Source organism: Crocodylus porosus, unplaced genomic scaffold, assembly GCF_001723895.1.
Source record: "Crocodylus porosus isolate Cpor-Errol unplaced genomic scaffold, CroPor_comp1, whole genome shotgun sequence".
Taxonomy (NCBI): domain Eukaryota; kingdom Metazoa; phylum Chordata; order Crocodylia; family Crocodylidae; genus Crocodylus; species Crocodylus porosus.
The window spans coordinates 37827353-37846589 of NW_017728886.1; the positions used below are offsets into that span (position 1 = coordinate 37827353).

Consider the following 19237-nt stretch of genomic DNA (forward strand, 5'->3'; position numbering starts at 1 on the left):
GCTCGGGCGAGAGTGTAGGGGAGCGAGGAGCCCTCAGGACCCCCGGACTTTGGAGCCGGGGTACCCCCTTGCGTTGGACCGTCAGCGCCCCACTTTGGGTGAACCCCTTTTTCCATCAAGACGTGGCAGGCGAGATTGACGGGGCACAAGCGGTCCGGCGCGTACCCCCCTCCTCTCCAGGGGCCATTCGGGGATTTTGGGGCGACTCACAACCAGGTGACCTACCCCATTCCCCACAGCTTGTCAGAGAGAACACTTTAGCCGGGAGGCTTATGTTTGAGTTACAGCCGATTGGCTTGTGTTATTATGTTGGTTGCTTGTGTTCACTGTTTACCAGAGGACTGAGTGAGGCTGTAGGGATGGAGGAGGCCTCATAGGAGCTCCACAGTAGTGTGGGGGTTCTGGGCGCCGGAGAGGGCACAGAGACTGGGGGCTAGGCACGGCTACGGCCACCTGAGCCCTGATAGTGGGAAGCCCCAGTGGAGCACAAGACCTGAGAAGGGGGTCTGGGGGCCAGGCATGGCTACAGCCACCTGAGCCCCAATTGTGGGAGGCCCCAGTGTGGGTGGGAATCGCAAGCTGAGGCCCTGGCATAGGCGCAAGCACGGAGAAGGGCCCCAGTGCAGGCAGCAACCGTGAGACAAGCTAGGGAGTGTCCGTGGGGCGCGGGTAACTGCGAGAAGCCCTAGAGGCGAGAGGGGGCAATGAGAAGCCCCAGAGGTGAGCCAGGGGGCACCCGTGAGGGCGCCAAGAGAAGAGAATTGACTAGACAATGTCCAGTACATCTGCGAGGCTTGGGGCGTGGTATCAGGGGTGGTAGGAGCCATGCGTAGCCCCTAAGGGTAGAGTGCACTGGGGCAACCAGGACAGAGCATTGGCCAAGATATACCAGGGCATCGTGTCAACGTAGACAGAAAAGGCAGCCTCCCCTAAACACTAAGAACGTCAAAGATGTGGCGGGCGAGATGGTGAGGGTGCGTGGTGATACCAACTTGGCACGGTAGGGGGTGCTAGGCGAGTTCACGCCACCCCTAGTTCCCACCCTGTCACAGATCAAGGCCTCCTCAGTGAGGGAGGGAGTGGGGCAGAGGCAGGGGCAGGGGCTTGCGTGAATGGACCCCCAGGGTTTGGTGGGTCATGGGATGCTTGGAGCCCGGACGGCTCGTCCAGGGTTCCTGCCACTGGCAAAGGCCCAGGGGTCATGTGCCCCCAGATCTGTGTATGGGGCAGGCTGTCACTGTGGTCTGGGCTTTGCATCCTGTGCACAGCAGACACTCTCCAGGGCAGCAGCAGCAAGGCTCAGAGTCCAGCCCACAGTGGCAGCCCACCCTACGCACAGATCTGGGAGGCACGTTCTCCCTGGGCTTCCCCTGGGGTGCGCACATCCCAGGAACCCCCACATTGCCCTGAACAAACCACCCGCGTCCTGAGAGTCCCACGACCCGCCCCAGCCACAGGGCCCCATTCACCTCAGCCCCTGTCCCCTCCTCTGCCCCACTCCCCATCACCATGGGGGCCCCCATCTGCCCCCCCCCACACTTCCCTGTGACAAACTTAACTGCTGGGAGGTAGGGGTGGGGTACACGCACATGGGCTAGCACGCAAATGCTTAGCCTCCCCAAATGTATTTTCTCCTTCCACCTATGACATGCATAAAATGTATCCAGGACCTACAACCAGTGCAGTATGCAGCCTCTAGTTGCTCTGAAGTTGAACAACCCTGTACTAAAGCAAGGACTCTACCAGATTATAGAATATACTTTGATTTCATATATTGAAACTTGAAGAGCACATCATGCAGAAGGGAAAAGTTTTTAGATGCTTCAGGAGAGGTAAACTGATTAGAGTTAAAGAGATATCAGTGCTATTTTACTAGGCACTGGAGATTACATGGTATGGTGCTGGCAATAGCAGAGGACTGGACATAGTGACGGGGGGATGGATACCTTCCAGTCCAACTTTTTAGTTACTCTGTAAGAACACGGCTTGAATGCTAACTGCAATGTTACAATTACAATGCCTTGGTAAACAATTCTTTTAATAAAAAGCAGTTTCATTTTACAAGTACACTGTATTCTCATTACTGTTGTTGCAGTTTTAAGGCAAGATAGGCTGAGATTAACAGGAAAACAAAGCAATACCTGAAAACAGCAAGCAGGAATCCTGGAGCAACTCAGATTACTGGAAAACAGGGTGTTCAGATCTTCAGAAAGAACCAAAAAACCTGTGCAAGCCTGTACAAGCATGAAAACAGTAGGAACACAACTTAATTCTAGGGACAAAGCTTACTATGTTGGGCAGAGATAAGTACATAAAAGTAAACCATTTTTCTAAGTTACTGGGGAAAAAGAATAAGGAGTGAGGCAGTGTTACCAAGACCAATGGCTAAAGCTCTGGAATAGTTGATAAAGCTGCTGCTTCTGAGGAGTACAGAATGAAATTATAACGAGGCCTTCCTCCTCCCCCCCCCCCAAAAAAAACAAAAAACCAAACCAAAACAAAACAAAACCACGAAAAAGAAAAAGGAACAGATGCTTATATTACAAAGCTAAAAACTGTCATTTAGGTTCAACTTTGGAGAAATAATTAACTAGTAACAGGATCGTTTGCTTCTGATTTCTAATAAAGATTAAGGAGCGAGGGAACTAAATCAATGCTTTCAGTTATCACAGACAGCTGAAATGTCCAGGAAAGAATTCAGACAATGACGCTCACTAGTGCAGAACAAGTACATATGTTCAAGGCTAAGGAAGGCAGGATACAGAACAGACCAGCTGTAAATGCAGGGAACATGGTTCACTTTACCATGGAAAGCAGGAAGAAAGAATAATGCTCAGCACAGAGGCAAGGGTCAAGGGAAAAAGAACTATTTTGTGTCTCAATTCTGCAGCTACTACACAAAAAAAAGCAGAAGTAATGGATCATAATAAAGTCTGTACTGTGACTTTAGCAGACCCAGAGATTCTCAGTGCACATGCATTACAGAAGATAGTGCCATCCATTCAGCTGACATACTTTTATCTAATGGCATTAGATCAGTGATCTGCTCATTCCTGCTGGATTGCACAGTCAACTACAATGTAACCTCAGCAATGACAACAAGAATAGAAAAGTAAGATCAAATGCTAGTTGTATTTATACAGAATAAAACATCCTCAGATGAAGCTACACTTATTATTTATCTAATTATGACAACATAATCTTAATATGTTTTTGGCCTCAATAAGGGTAAAAGTAATATAACGCAGACCACAGAGCAAACATGAAAGGTAAGGGATTGGGATAGTTAAACATCCATTCCACAACTACAATAAGATTAACAGTTTGGCAATGTTTTTTCCTAATCCCCTCTTTTTTGTCTGTTTATTAAATACTCTGACTGTAAATTCCTTGTGCATTACATGAATGATAACACAACATAAATAAATTAAAGATTAAAACTAATAATTTAAAAATGTGCTTCCCAAAACCTTTTTTTGGATCTATGTAGCTTTATATTCCTTTCCAATTTACAAAAAGTCTCTCACCCTTCTAGAGGTTTCTTGTTGGGTTGGGCTATTCACAGCTGTTACTAGATGTAAGCTGCGTCTGGTAGCAATCTTTTTTTCTTCAGGATAAACCCACCAAATTGTTTTCATGTAGATGGTATTTTGTAAAGAACCTGATGTTCTTGTCAGTGAGTTGTCGAGGCACCAGCTGGTAACTCTTATTATTTACTTGACTTTTCAGCCAGCCTACCAAAAATGAAGACATCACTTAATTGGGCTGTTTCTTTTGCTGGCTTGAATTCTTGTTGGGTTTGGATCGTCCATATATTTATTCATGTAGCACGTCTGGGCAAGTAAAGTCTAATTAATAATGCAGCTCTTACGAAACTGTGGTTCCTAAGTTTTAATTCTCCTGAGGAACACAGGAAATTTCAACAGCTTGATGAAGAACTCTCCCAATGTGGAAACTATAGAGCTGGGATATGTGGCACTCTCATGCCCTTTTGTGGCATCTGGCATCCTGCAAGCAGCAAGTTATCCTTAAATTGGAACAATTCTTTAATTCCTCCAAATCGTCTTTGCAGTTGCAGAAGTTCAGTTTTGCCTCTACAGAATCCAAAGGCATAATTTCAATTGATTTGAGTGACAGTAGAAGGGCCCATGCTTGTTCTGAGAAATATTCAATTTGTTCTGCAAGACTTCAAAGCTTATAGAGCTAAGAGACTAAAACAAGCTCATACTATCTCTAAACACTTTGTTTTATGGGAACAGAAAAACCAACTTTGCTAATTTTACCCGGTAAATTCTGAACATTGAATGAAAAATTTAATTTCTTTGAAAAGGGGCTTCTTAAAATATAAGAAATCTGACTATGGGAGCTCTAAATGATAAACATAAAACATAAATCAAATAACTAAAAATAAATCAAATAAGTATAAATCAAATATAAATTATTTTTAGATTACATCCTTAAATAGGCATGCTTTAAAAGACTTCAAAGAACCTTATTCCTTAATAAAATTCTGGCCACAGGAAAATTAATGAAAAGATTTTACTCCAGACCCCATCCTGTCTTCTTTGATACAAAAGAACATCCTTCAGTTTAAAAAAGTTTTTACAAAGGATATTCATTTGGACTGGGTATATAATAATTTAATCCAAAAAAAGTTAGGCCCATTTATGGGTGGCTTTAAGATTTTGAAAAAGGGGGTGCAGATTAGAGATGCACCAATAGATCAGTCACATATTGGATCGGCACTGACAAAAGGAAAATTAACATTACCGGCAATTGGCTTTTTTTTGGACCGTGTAGCTGACAATGTCATCAATAAATGCCATCTACATGCACATAGCCACCATGCGCATGGCCAGAAATACAGCTGGGCGGCTTGGAGAGCAGTGTCCTGCCAGTAAGTCTGTGGTGGGGAAGGTAGGGGGGGCAGATAGAGGCTCCCACAGTGAGGGAGGGAGGGGGCCAGGGATATGTGCTGCCTAGTACCCATTCAGGGTAGTGAATGGGACCCTGGGGCAAGGAACAGGATGGAGTTATGGATGGCTCATCCAGAAGGCTTGGGGTGCTGGGGAGGGGGTGTGGCTCCCCACTGCTGCACTTACACCTGGGGAAGCATAGGAGGGCATGTGCTCCCCTGGATTTGTGCATAGGGAAGAGGGGGGCTGCAGGCTTGGGGACAGGGGCTGCACCAACCTCTTTCCAGTGAGGGGGCTGGGCCTGGGCTGGGCTCAGAGTAGGTGGGAGTGGGGTAGGCTCAGTTGTGCGGAGGTGGGCGGCACTGCTGGAACAGGTAGCTATGGCGGGGGCTAAGGTTAATTTTAGGGTGGCTATAGTCCCTCAAGCTCCCCACAGTGCCACCCCTGATGGGTGCACTCTGCTCTGCTGCCTTTCCCTTGGGAGCCCCATGCTAGCTGTGTGCCCCCTGCCTGCCTTGCAGCAGGATGCTCCTAAGGGAAAGGCAGCAGATGTTCCTGAGGGAAAGACACTGGGGGGCACTGTAGCCACTCAAAAATTCACCTTAGCTCCCCCATAGCCACACCTTCCAGCACTATTACTTCCTGCCCCATATAGCTGAACCCACCCTGCTTGCACCTGCTCTGAGCCCAGCCCTGGCTCAGCCCCCACACTGGGAAGAGGCTGGCGCAGACCCTGGCCCTGAGCCCACAGCCTGCTTTTGTTCTGTGCACAAATCTGGGGGGACACATGCCACCCACATGCCTCCACGAAGGGTGCACACATTGGCAAAGAATTACTCCCCGTTCCCACACCATCCCATGTCCCTTGAACAAGCTGCCCACAGCTCCATTGTGCTCCTAGCCCCAGGGTCCCATTCACCACCCTGGCTGGGCAGCGCTTGCCCCTGCACCTGCCCCACTCCCTCCTTCACTGCAAGGGCCTTAATCTGCCCCCCACACCCCCTTCCTCCTCCACACCCCTTCCTCCACACAGACTTGCCAGCAAGACACTGCTTTCCAAGCTGCCCAGCTGCATCCCTGTAAATCGGCTATCAGATCAGTATCGGCCGATATGGCTGGTTAATAATCGGCTATCAGTATCAGCCAAGAAAATCTTTATCATGTACCTCTACTGCAGATGTTGAGGTACATCAACCCATAAAACATAACACACATTTTTTCCAGTTAAAAGAACTTGGTCCGCATCCAGACAAACGCAGATGTGTGGTATGTGGCACTGCAGAACCATCTGCAGTGCCACACACTGCGCATGCAGGCATTCCCTGTCCTGCTACTTTGAGTACGGGGGTGGGGTTTCTTGACCCTGGAAGATCCTGGGGTCAAAAAATAAAAAGTGGGGCAGCATACATGGCAGCAGCACACGCTGCATAAAACTGGAGCCTGGTTCGCCGGAGCTATGCTCCAGCTGCCAGCTAGGCTTCCTGCTCTAGGAGTGATATGGCTGCAGCTCCTGGAGACTCCTAGGACCCCAGGTAAGGCTGCTGCTCCCCTACCCCACCTGGGGTAACCTGCCATGCACCAGAGCATGTCTGGCACAGGCATTCCCCAGGGCAAGTGGCACCTTGTGCCACTACTACTTGTCCCCAGGGAAATGCACATTCCCACTTGTGGGGACATGGCCTAGAAATGTTTCCAACAAGCTACAGGCCTAGCACTATATTACTCCATTTATGATCCAAGCAAAAACAAATATAACTTTCTTGGAATGTTCACTACTTTGCTAGATTGTATATTAGGTTTAGAAACAACAAAAATTGACTACAAAATGGGCAAAACAGTCAAAAGATATTATTTCATTAGTTCTGTATTCATTATAGTTAGATGTACATAACTCAGGCTTGTAAAACAAAATCTAGTCTTCTTGAGCATCTTGACAATGCCTCCAGTACTTCACTCAGCTATTTCTACAGCTGAGATAATATTAATACCCCTGAATTAAGATTCTTAGCTTGAACTAAAAACAGTCCACAGGACTGTGAAACAGAGGAGAGGTATTACCAGGAATGGTTAACAAGCAGCAAAATGAGCGGGGGAGCTGTCAGGGTCCGATGGAAGGGAGGGGAATTTGGAAGGAGTCCCCTTAGAAGGTGGCTTCAGGAACCTGAAAGCTGCAGTTGGATATCTGAGGTATGTGAGGAGGTGTGTGTGTTCGTTGGAGGGGTGCCCTTGTCTCACACACTTGGTGGGGGGAACAGGTGGCTGAAGGGCACTGGGTGCCCCTTCCCTGGCCTAGCCTGGCCTGGGTCAAGCCCCCAGAAGGATGGCCTGGGCCTGCTTCTACCTCAGTGCTGAATGAATCTCTGCCAGTGCCACCCCACTCCAAATTGGGACAAAGGTGATGGAGAGGGGCAAGTGTATGGGGCAGTGCCAGTTGGACAGCACCAGTCAGCATGAGTGGGCACCTGGCAGCTGCACTGTGACACAGGGTGAGCAGTACTATGTAAGGGCAAGTTGAGCTGAGCCCTCTTCATGCTCTCCCATCCCACCTGACCCCTGGGGCCAGCATGGCCATCACGGCAGTATGGCACAAGCTTGGCTAGCAGGGTGGGGAAGGGCGAAGAGGGAGATGCACCATGCTGTGAGGGGCTGCTAAGTAAGTGCTGCAGGGCTCTAGACCACGCCAGGGCGGCTTGGGAGGGGGGGAGGGGGTGGTGACTAATGTGCTACTGCCCTGTGAGGCAACGCATTGGGCCCAGCTCGGCCTCACAGCGTTGCATCTCAAGGGCTCTGTAGGCACCGCTGAGATCAAAGCCACCTCAGCCTCCCCCGCCCCATCCATAGGAGTGCTCAGAGGTGGCACTTAGATGTTGCTGGTGGCCGAACTGGTTGAGTTGAGCCCCAACAGACCTTGCTGTGTTGGTCTCAGTCCTTGGCTTATGAAGCAGCCACTTTTTATAATCCCCCATACTCATGCCTCAGGTCTACCTCCTCTCCAGGTCTTAGCACCAACTGAATAGCTGTCCCTCCTTGGCCTGGGCTGCCAGGCCCTCGCCGTGGGCCTCACTGTTCCTTCTCTGCCTACAAGCAGGTTGGCGCCAAGCCCACGAGCTCATTGGAAAGAAGAGCACTTCATGCAGGAGTGAAAAGTTTTAAGATGCTTCAGGAGAGGCATCTTGATTAGAGGTATATTGCAGAAGAGTCTGTAGCTCCTGGATCGGTCTCATCAGCCATATTTGAACCCACAGATAATACAATTATGGAAGACAATCATCCTCCATTGCAAGGGATTGTGAAAGAAGACGAATTGATTAGAGATAGAGTGGTATCAGTGCTTTTTTACTAGGCACTGGAGATGATGTGGTATGGTGCTTGTAATAGCAGAGGACTGGACCCAGGGGATGGATACCTTCCAGTCCAACTTTCTAGTTACTCTGTAAGAACACGGCTTGAATGCTAACTGCAATGTTACAATTACAATGCCTTGGTAAACAATTCTCTTATTAAAAAGCAGTTTCATTTTACAAGTACACTGTATTCTCATTACAGTTGTTGCAGTTTTATGGCAAAACAGGCTGAGATTAACAGGAAAATAAAGCAATACCTGAAAACAGCAGACAGGAATCCTGGAGTGACTCGGATTACTGGAAAACATGGTGTTCAGCTCTTCAGAAGGAACCAAAAAACCTATACAAGCTGTCGGTGAACAGGGCCCCAAGGTCACGGTGATCGGGGTGGCAATTGGATACGAACAGGTGGGATTACTGGCATGGAGTTCAGAGAAAGGGACACATAGGGGATAACAACAAGGTGGGTTTATTTGAACTTACACTTTGATGGAGCGTAGGTATGATATTCTTCAGTTACAATATGAAACAAACAACAATAAACGACAGAGGGGTCTGTTGGCCCACGAGGTTCGTAACGAGCCCTTGCTTTCTACCACCGGAGCCAGTTCGGTGACGGGTGCGACTGCCCGTCACTAGTCCCAGGGCTGGTCAACAGCTCATAAAGGGAAATACACAAACGAGAAGATAACAAAACTATAACTTAAACAACGCATGCCAGTCCTCCGATGATGGACACGGAGAACGGTGGAGGTTAAGCCAAGATATGATATGCCAATCCAGTAGTGGCAAGTTGAGCCAAGGTCGATAGGAGGTCTGAGGTCAGTCCAGATAATTAACCAGGTCGAAGAATAAGACCAGTAACTGGAGTCGAAGACAGTGCCGAGTGATCGATAACCGAGATATCAATTACGAATAATACGTGAGTGGATTGCAGTGTAAGATAGATAGGGGAGCTGGGCTCTGAACCCTGCTTTTCTCCTCTAAGCAGACCCTGCTAATGCAGCTTCTGCATTAGGAGCAAGCGGCTCTCTCTCTCTCTCTGTCTACGCCTGCGACACACCACAATCAGCGAATATACTGACGAAGATCCACAACCTATACGCAACTCCTCACAACCCACTCCTCACAACTCCACACACACACCAACCCACACCAAGGTGGGGGTCAGGACCCTTTTTAAAGACACCCCTTGGCCAATCGGGGTGCTTGACTAGTGGAATCTTCTGGTAAAGTTACATCGTAGGATTTCAACTGGGCATGTGTAATTCTTGCCTCTCTGTAACAACTGAACATGCCCAGGGCTTGAAACTAGGTCATGCCTGATTGACATGCCTGGAGGTCACTCAGCAGGCACATACTGGGCTTGCTGTGGAACTTTCCATGATTATCAACTGCGCTTGTCAGGGGATACAACTCCAGTGTTGCCAGCACCACTCAAGATTTTACTAGGACACAAGCATGAAAGCAGTGTGGACACAAATCAATCCTGTGAACACCTGGAACAGGAAATAGGAAATCTCGAGGGACTCAGATGACTGGACTTCCAGAGAGAACCCCCCCATCCCAAAACCAAAATTATACAAGCATGGAAGCATGGGAATGCAAGTTAACTCTAGGAACAAAGCTTACCACAAGGGATAGAGATAAGAACATTAAAGTAAAGCAAATTTTCTACCTCAGTGGGGGAAAAGAACAAGAAGTGTGGCAGTATTACTAAGAAAAATGCCTCAATATCAAAACAATTAAAGGTACAAGAATATAGTGATGTTTTTAACTCTTAGTTTCTTTACAACTGGGATTAAAGGAAGGTAATGTTCTAATTCAGGCGTTTTCAAACTTTTTGGATCAGTGTACCCCCGGTGACTGGACGCAAAATGGGGCAGGGGTGGAGGGGTGGTACGTGGTGCAGCAGCTGCAGCATGTAAGCTTCTCCTGCTCCCCGTGTCCAGCTGCCTGGAGTACACTGGAATGGTGTGTGGTGGTGCTCCATCCCTATGGGCAAGGCCATCCCTGGGGGGGAGTGAATCAGAGAGACTGCCCCAGGCCCCATGCTTTGGGGGCCCCTGCAGAGCTGGGCAGAACAGCAGCAGTTCTGTGTCCATCTGCTCGCTACCCCACCGCCACTGCCACCAATGGTGGCAGCAGCTTCTTTGGGTCCAGGGCCTGTGGGATTGGAGCAGAGGCGAGGCCCCTCATGGGCTGATTTGCCCCAGGCCCCACACCCTGCTCGGGTCAGCTCTGCCTGTGGGATGGTGCGTGGCAGCACTCCTCCCCAACCCACCTGCACGTACCCCCTAGGGCCTTCTCAAGTACCCCCAGGGGTATGCGTACCCCCAGTTGACAACCCCTGTTCTAGTGAGTAAGTATACAGGGAGATATATGGGCAAAAAATTAATCATGAAGGTAACATATCTATATTGAATGAAAACAATTGTTGAAGTATTATTCATGTTGTTAAAAACACAGGGTGTGATGCCTACAGGGCGTGACACCTGGATTACAGTGATTCTCACCAAGCATGCCCATGTGATCTTTTCAAGGGTGCCACAGGTTGCCATGCAATGTCAGCACTGTTATGTATGTAAACACAATTCACAAGATTATTTCAACTAGGAATTGATAAAAACATTCTGCCCATTGGGACGGTTTCTCCCTGGAGGGATGTGGGCAGTGGTGTCCCCCAAGGCTCTGTCCTTGGACCAGTACTGTTTAAGATCTTCATCAGCAATTTGGATGAAAATGTTGAAAGCACTTTGTTCAAATTCGCAGATGACACTAAACTATGGGGCATAGTAAACACACTGGAGGGCAGGGAGCAAATTCAGGCAGATTTGAACAGATAGGAGGAGTGGGCAGATCAGAATAGGATGCAATTCAACAAGAATAAATGCAAGGTGTTGCACCTGGGGAGAAAGAATCTCCAACACATCTATAGACTGGGGGTACCATTCTGAGTACCACAACAGTGGACAGAGATCTTGGAGTCCTGGTTGACACAAAAATTAACATGAGACACCAGTGTGATGAGCTAATAAGCAAGGCTAACTGCACTCTTTCTTGCATCAGCCAGGAGTATCACAAGCAGGTCTAGGGAAGTGATAATTTCCCTCCATGTGGCATTGGTGAGGCCGCAGATGGAGTACTGCATCCAGTTTTGGGCACCGCACTTCAAGAGGGACGTGGATAACCTTGAGAGGGTTCAGAGGTGGGCTACTCGTAAGGTTGAGGGCCTGCAGGTAAGATCCTATGAAGACAGACTGAGGGATTTGAATCTTTTCAGCCACCACAAGAGAAGGCTGAGTGATCTTGTGGCTGCCTACAAACTTACTGGGGGGGGGGGGGTCAGCAGGGAATAGGGGACACTCTGTTTACCAGGGCACCCCTCGGGGTTACCAGAAATAATGGCCACAAACTGAAGAACAGATTTAGATTGGACATAAGGAAGAAATTCTTTATGGTGAGGGTTGCCAAAACATGGAATAGGCTTCCAAGGGAGGTGGTGCTTTCCCCTACACTGGAGATGTTCAAGAGGAGATTAGACAGGCATCTGGCTGGGGTCACCCAACTCCACACTTTTTCCTGCCTGGACCAGGGGGTCAGACCCAATGATCTACCAGGTCCCTTCTGATTCCAGAAATCTATGAAATCTATTGTGGTCTTTTGGAGTTGTCTGTAACAAAATAATTGTTCAATTATTTTTCTGTAGTAAAAAAAACAAGGGAAAACTATGAGCTGGCTTTGTCTCAAAGCACCGAGGCAGTGCCTTGAGAGTGAGGAGGGCGTACCTTGAAGCTAAAAGTAGATTGAGAACTGCTGCTATCTTTGAATTGTTCATTTAAAGGTGCCATTGAACAGTTTAACAAACTGTTTTAGTAAACCAGCTGGCACTCAGGCAAGACTTAAAACAAAAATAACATTCAACCTCAAATCTAAACAAGAACAGTACTCTTCCTACTCCACCAGTCACCTTCCCATGTTGAGGGTGATCAGTCAACTGGTAGGATAAAGAAGCCAGTAGGGTAGAGCCAAGACAAAACCAGAATGACTCATAACTAAATGGAACTAACACCAAGTTGGGGAAACACTGGACAAAACAGGGCTGGCCCTGTTTTTAAATGGCAGCCAGTATCTGATGCTCTTGCCCTGCGGAGATATGTTTCCTGAGGGCAAGCCCATGATACCAGCTAGCATCTCATCTGGGGTCACATGTTACTCTCCTTTTAATCCTCTAACCCTGAAGTGGTTTGGGCCCTGAGGACTGGAAAATGAGTGGGGGGACCATCAAGGTCCTGTGAGGGGAGGGGAATCCTGGGGCAGGAGACTGCAGTCCCTTTGGGGTGGCATCATAGAAAATTAGGGCTGGAAGGAGCCTCAGGAGGTCATCTAGTCTAACTGTCTGCAGGACCATCCTCAACTGTATCATCTCATGCAAGGCTTTGTGTAGCCGGGTCTTAAAAAGGATGGCGATTCCATAACCTCTTTGGGTATCCAGTATTTTACTATCCTTCTAGTGAAAGACTTTTTCCTAATATCTAACCTAAACTTCTCTTGCAGCAACTAGAGACCGTTGCTCCTTGTTCTGTCGTCTGCCACCACTGAGAACAGCCTAGCTCACGGTTGGGCAAAGTCTGGCCCATGGGCTAGATTGGACCTGTGGTAGACTCCATTTCCCAGCAGCCCCTGCCTGTGTCCCTGCCTCTGGTTTCCATGGAGACTCTAGGGCTGGGCTCTTGCAGGGGGGACAGTGGGGCAGGAAGCTGGGGCAGATCTCTGATCTGCTGCCTGCACAGCCTAGGGAAGGGGCGTGCAGCCAGCAGATCCCAGCTCTGCCCTGGGTCTGGACCACGCTGTCACCACTGCAAAATCCCAGCCCCGGCCTCGGAGTGACTCTCTGCCCTGCTGTGTGCCTTGCCAGTGCTGCTGGGCTGGTCTCCATAGAAACCAAGGCCCAGTGCTGTCATGGTGCCATGAAAACCAGGGAGCGATGTGGGAAGGGGCTGCTGGGAAATGGAGTCTGGACATTGACCAGATCTGCCATTTTGCCCACCCCTAGTCTAGCTCCATCCTCTTCAGTAAATTCCTTCAGGTAGCTGAAGGCTGCTATTAAATCCCACCTCAGTCTTCTCTTCTCCAGACTAAATAAGCCCAGTTCCCTCAGCCTCTTCTCAAAAGTCATGTGCCCCAGCCCCACACCATTTTCATTGCCCTCCACTGGACTCTCCAACTTGTCCACAGCTTTTCTGTACTGGGGGGCCAAAACTGAACATAGTACTCCAGATGTGGCCTCATCAGTGCTGAATAGAGGGGAAGATTCACTTCCCTTCATCTGCTGGCAAACACACCTCACTGCAGCCCAGGAGGCCATTAGCCTTCTTTGCAACAAGGGCATACTGCTGGCTCCTATTCAGCTTATTAACTCCCAGGACCTTTTCTGCAGGGCTGCTGCCCAGCCACGTGGTTCCCAGCCTGTTCTGGTGGGTGAGTTTGTTCTGTCCTAAGTGCAGGACTTTGCACGTGTCTCTGTTTGAACTTCATGATGTTTCTTTGGGAGCAATCCTCCAGTTTGTCCAGTGAGTCCTAGCCCTACCCTCCAGCGTATCTACTGCTCCTCCCAGCTGGGTGTCATCTGCAGACTTGCTGAGAGTGCTCTGCCATCTTCCAGGTCCTGATGAAGACATGAAAGAAGACCGGCTCCAGGACCCAATGCAGCCAGCTTTCCGCCCATCTGACAGACCATTCCGCACCCGGCCCGCACTTCCTCAGCTTGGCTGCCAGGGTGGCGGGTGGGATAGCCTGTCAGGAGCCTGGCGGCTGCAGCGGGATGAGGCGGTGGTTTTTATTGGGGGTGTCCTCATTTCACACCCAGCGCGGGCGCAGGACGTTCCCCCGAGCGCGGCTACGCTCGCCCGCCCCCGCCTCCGCCCCGGCCGCTCGGAACTGGGACAAAGGTGGCGGGGCGGAGCGAGGCGGGGCGGCAGCAGCAGTTGGGCTGCAGCGCCAGTGGGAGCGCGGGGCCGTGCGGCGGCGGCGGGAGGTGAGTGGCGCCGCGGGGGCGGGCGAAGCGGAGTGGACCCGACCCTCTTCGCGCTCGCCCAATCGCCCACGGGGGCCGCACGGCCCAGGCCGGCTGGGAGCTGCCCGCTCTGCGGGGTCCAGGCCGCGCCGGGGGGCCGTGGCTGATGCGCCACGCCCCGGGAGGCAGCGCGTAGGGCCCGGCCCGGCCCTGCCCAAGGGGCGCTCGCGCTGGTGACCGAGCGGGTTGAGCCGGTTCCCAGACGGCCCGGCCGCATCGCTTGCTCCCCGCCATTCCCCTGCCTCCTCTCCGAGTCTTAGCACATCTTCCACCCCTCGCCTTGTCCTTCGCTGCCTGCCGGCAGGCTGGTCTGGGCAGGCCCAGGACCCAAGGCTGGGGACGAGACTGCACTAGTTAGGCCTGAAAACCCTCCCTGCAAGCGGGAAGTGGGATGTTGCTGTGGTGGTGGCCTGCAGCAGCCAGGCTTTCATAGGAGGCTCACTTTTACAAGCAAAGGATGTTTTGAGGAGAGTGACAGCAATCCTACATCCTTAGTTACTGCCTGTTGACATAAAGCTGAGCCCAGGAAGCCTGCCCCTAGCACGCCCTTCCTACCCTGGGGGCATGAGAGGCTTCATGGAAATGTCCTGTCTGATACAGGCTTCGTAATAGTTCCTACCGTTGTGCTTCAGCTTGACAGCATGGAAAATCAAGTGCTTGAGTCCTCAGAAGAGCGAACATTTCAGTACCAGAGTTCTCTTCCTTCACTGCCAGTTCCTGCTCTTGATGAATCTTTAAAGAAATATCTTGATGCAGGTAAAGCTATTACACTATGCCTTAGTGTATTTCACCTTTTTGTAGAGAACTAAATGTTGCAAATGAGTTTGTTTAGGGCTGTCTCTGTTGGCTGAGTATCCCCTTGCACATGAAGATTTCAAAGCCGTTTTCACACTGCATGCTCTTTCTTCCCTTTATTACTTATTACCATGCAGCAGAGGTTGTAGTGGCAGCAACTTACATGCTGCTGGGCAGAGAGGGGCTGGAGCCATGCTTGGTTATAAGTGAGAAGAGGCTGCAAGAGGGCAGAGGCTGTGGGCAGCAGGCAGTAGGGCAGGCTGTGGGCAGCAGGGGGAAAGGTTCTGGGGGCAGAAGCTGTGCAGGGGCAAAGGCAGTAGGGCCCAGGCATCATGGTGGGGACAGGTGCTAGGGGCACCAGGCACCCGGGGAAGGCAGGCAGCAGTGGGGGGGACAAGTAGTGGGTGTTCAAGGTGTGGGGCTCAGGCTCTTTGCCCCCTTTGCTGCTTCCCCCTTGCTGTTGCTCCTCCTCGCTGTCAGGTGGGTGGACGAATTTAAGGCAAACCTCCAATAATTAGATTCTATACATGGAAAACTAAAATGAATTCTGTATGTCTATAGTCTTGGGCTATACAAAGAACTTCTGAAGTTAGCCAAAAAAGTAAATATGGGAGGTGGCCTTCTGCCAGTAAACCACGTGTCACCACGGCTGCTGACAGACCTGGGGGGGAAAAAAAAACAAAAGCAGCACTTTATCAGAACAGGCAGCATGTTGGTTCAACCCTTCTCTTCAGCATCTGTATAGATCATGTGCTTCAATAGGCCTTTTTGGCACTCTCATCTAATAGCTGATTCAATCAGCTATTAAATAAAAACAAAAGAGCCCTGCTTAAGCACCCTATGTACAGAGATGCTGGGTGAGTCAGGTCAAACTAACGCAGGTGGATTTAAGACTTTTTGGGGTCCTGGGCAAGAGGAAGATTGCGGCCACTGGGACCATGGATGCAGAGATGCTTTTTAATCATATATCTGTTATTATATTAATGACCTATTAAATGAGATACCACTAAGTGCAGATGCTATAAGAGACATGCCAACTACCAAGTGTATTTCAGATAACTCATATGGGTAGATGTTTGGAGAGAAGATACCCTTCTAGTTTAAAACCATGCATTACACCTGTTACTTTTCTAGTAGTGGAGGGTATGGATACTTATAGTACTTAGAACCATTAAAGTGCAGCTTTAAAATCAAAGCAAACAGACATTCTGCTAGTCTGTTAAGCCACTTTAAATCCCCCTGGAATAGTTCAGAAGTATAGCTGGGAGAACGGTGGCAAAAATCAAGCATTACTATATTTTTCTGCTTATAACTTGCCCCAGAATATAATAAACACCCTGTTTTTAAAAGAAAGCTTGAAGAAAATGAAGTAACTACTTTGCAGTATAGGTAAGTAACTGAGAAACATGAGCTAGGGAACTGAGCTTGATGGCAGCAGGTGTGCAGGGCCATGTTATCTGGCTCCCCACTAGTTCAGAAGCAAGGCAGTGGTAACATTAATTCCTGTGGCTCCCAGACCTGTGGCAGTTGTTGTTGTTGCTGCTCCCCATGCTGATAAATTTCCAAACCAATGGGGATTCATACTTCTTGCAAATAATGTGCATCCCAGTTCCCTCCTTAGGTGGTTTAGGGGGAAAAGCTGTGTGTTCTAGTTGAGAAAATATGGTAGTTTTAACTGGTTCAGTTTTGTATGTAAATGCCATGTGTTCTGTGGCAGGGTCTAGTCAGTCCTCCAGGCATCCAACCTTGTGGCATTCTTCACCCTTCCACACACATTGCTGCAACTAACCACTCTGGTATGTAGCCAGAACTCTGCTGTCTCCCTCCCCACCCCCTTTTTTCCCTTCTTTCTTTTGCTGTACTTTTAAAATAAATTATCTGTTTTGCACTGCTTGTACAATAAAAACTATCACTCTGACAACCAGCTGTGTTTTCCCCTACTTGACAGTGGGCCTTATCTTGCCCCCCAGCCCTTGGGAACCAAAAAGGTATGCACCCACTGCCCCTCTCCCCCAAGTCACACAAACACACCACAGACTTTGATCATTTGCAAGCCACTGAAGTGCACTGAACTCATGTTTAGGAGAGAAGGGAAAGCAGAAGAGTGAAAATGCCTCTAGCCACAAGTCACCACTGGGACCCCTCAGATATGGGTTCAAGGACTTCCCCCCCAATTCCACCGTACAGCAACCCACCCTGTACCCCATTGTGAAGCAGGTTGCTTATTCCTACCCTCCCCTCCCCCCCCCATCAGAGCAACTGTACTTCACAAAATTGTGAGCCAGTTCCCAGTCAGGGAACTGGTTAACTTAAACAGGCCATACTTATGCTGCTAAATGCAGACATCAAGTGGAGGACAGCCTTGCCTTTGCAAGAAATGCTTAACCTGTCAACGCATCTCCACTGCTCCTGCAATCCACACCCCTCACAGTGAACCCATCAGAATTCATGAATCTACACATAACTTCCCAAAATATGTTATATTTGTTTTGTTGCACCAAATACCCTCATAGCAACTACATGGCTTCAGCAGCGTGCTAATTAGCACATTCCAGTAGACTGTATTAATTGAGCCTCTTTCAGCGTGTTCTAGTTAGAATGCACCAGAGCAGACATCGGTCGTCTATGTAGGTGCCCACTGTTACTGGAACGAAGATCCAGAGGAAGTGGGAGGGTTTTAGAGCCCTCCCATGAAGGGCTTATGGCTACCATTTATTTCCCAGGTCACCCGGTTCCCTGTTGAAAACCTCATAGGAAAGCCAGATGGAGCTGGAGCTGGCATTTGGCTAGCTGCTGGGTGATGCTGTAGTGCAGACCTCTGCCTATAAGCATGGAAGACTTGGGTTTGAATTCCAGGAATCCTGAAATACTACATTATATACAGTATTGTTAACCAGTTTTCTGTTCTCTAGTTATAGATTAGGACTAACTTCTTCCCCAGTCAAAAAGAATAAATAACATGCTTATGTGAATTCTTTTTGGAAGACATTACATTACAATCCAGATAAAGAAGTATTATGCATGCAGTAAATGTGGCTTATACCTCTTCTGTGAGAAGCATCCAAAACAGAAATACAGAAACCAAGATGTAGGAACAGAATCAGCTTTGGTGTATACAGACAGCAAATTTGAAAGGATAAAAGAAGTTGGAGACCAAATAAAAATTGGAATGGAAATTAATATACAAACATGCACACATTCTCCGTTCCCCATGTAGTATATAAGAATCATTGAAGTATTGCAGGGAGGCATATTAGTATTTTTAAGTCTACTACAATTACCATATTTACCTGAATCCAAGATGATTTCAAATTTAAGAAAACTACCCAATAATTAGATCTATACACAGAAAATTATAGATGATAAATTTTATCATAATTACTGTATTTACTCAAATCCAAGATAAGGTTCCCCCCCAGTCAACATGGCGGGCAGGGGGAGAAATAAAGCCTTGTCTTAGATTCTAGTACTGATCCAAGACAGGCAGCAGCAGCTACCAGAGAATCATAAGAAAATTACGGTTGGAAGGGACCTCAAGAGGTCATCTAGTCCAGAGGTTCTTAACCTTTTTTGTACCAGAACGCATTTGTAAACATCAGTGGCCAGTTCTGACCCAATGCCCTTTACTCCCTACCTGCTCCCCACCAATACGTGGGGGGCCCCAGGCAGCCCCTCGCACTGCCAGCCTCCAAGGGAAAGCTATAGTTTTAAACATTTTTCTACTTTAAAGGATAATCCATTTTTTTAAGTGTGTTAATTTAAAGTTTTTAACTTTTAAAGTTTGTTCGTGACCCTTTTATATATTCCTGCGACCCACTTTTGGGTCATGACCCACTGGTTGAGAAACAATGATCTAATCCACCCCCCTGCTCAAAGCAGGACCATCCCCAACTAGATCATCCCAAACAAGGCTTTGTCTAGTGAGGACCTCCGAAGATGGAGAGTCCACAACCTCTCTGGGGAACCTCTTCCATTGTTTTACTACCCTCCTGTGGGAGCTTGATGCCGAATTATATAGGACTGAATTAAGCACAGGCTCAGACCTGTTCAATTTAAAACTTTTATTGTTTCACAAAGTCATAAACTAAAGGAGGTCTGTCGGTTCA

The 19237-nt window shown here is 48.6% G+C and overlaps 2 protein-coding genes across 5 annotated transcripts in view; one reads left to right on the top strand and one right to left on the bottom strand.

Moving 5' to 3' along the window:
* Nucleotides 1–8600, bottom strand: part of OLAH (oleoyl-ACP hydrolase) — a 27094-nt gene extending 18494 nt beyond the window's left edge. Inside the window, exons 1-2 of one of the 4 annotated variants that reach the window (XM_019532708.1) lie at nt 8518–8600; nt 2142–2224 (exon numbers count right to left, since the gene is read on the bottom strand). The gene's annotated coding sequence lies outside the window, so the exon portion shown is untranslated. Of the gene's footprint in view, nt 1–2141; nt 2225–2715; nt 2740–3527; nt 3717–8517 lie in introns of those variants that run through there. The other 3 variants (XM_019532715.1, XM_019532724.1, XM_019532698.1) reach the window with 3 other exon arrangements.
* Nucleotides 8601–14205: 5605 nt separating this feature from the next.
* CROT (carnitine O-octanoyltransferase) overlaps nt 14206–19237 on the top strand; it is a 38469-nt gene continuing 33437 nt past the window's right edge. Inside the window, exons 1-2 of the mRNA XM_019532685.1 lie at nt 14206–14297; nt 14969–15092. Of these exons, the coding sequence (XP_019388230.1) occupies nt 14978–15092 (115 nt within the window). The 5' untranslated portion in view covers nt 14206–14297; nt 14969–14977. The remainder of the gene's footprint in view (nt 14298–14968; nt 15093–19237) is intronic.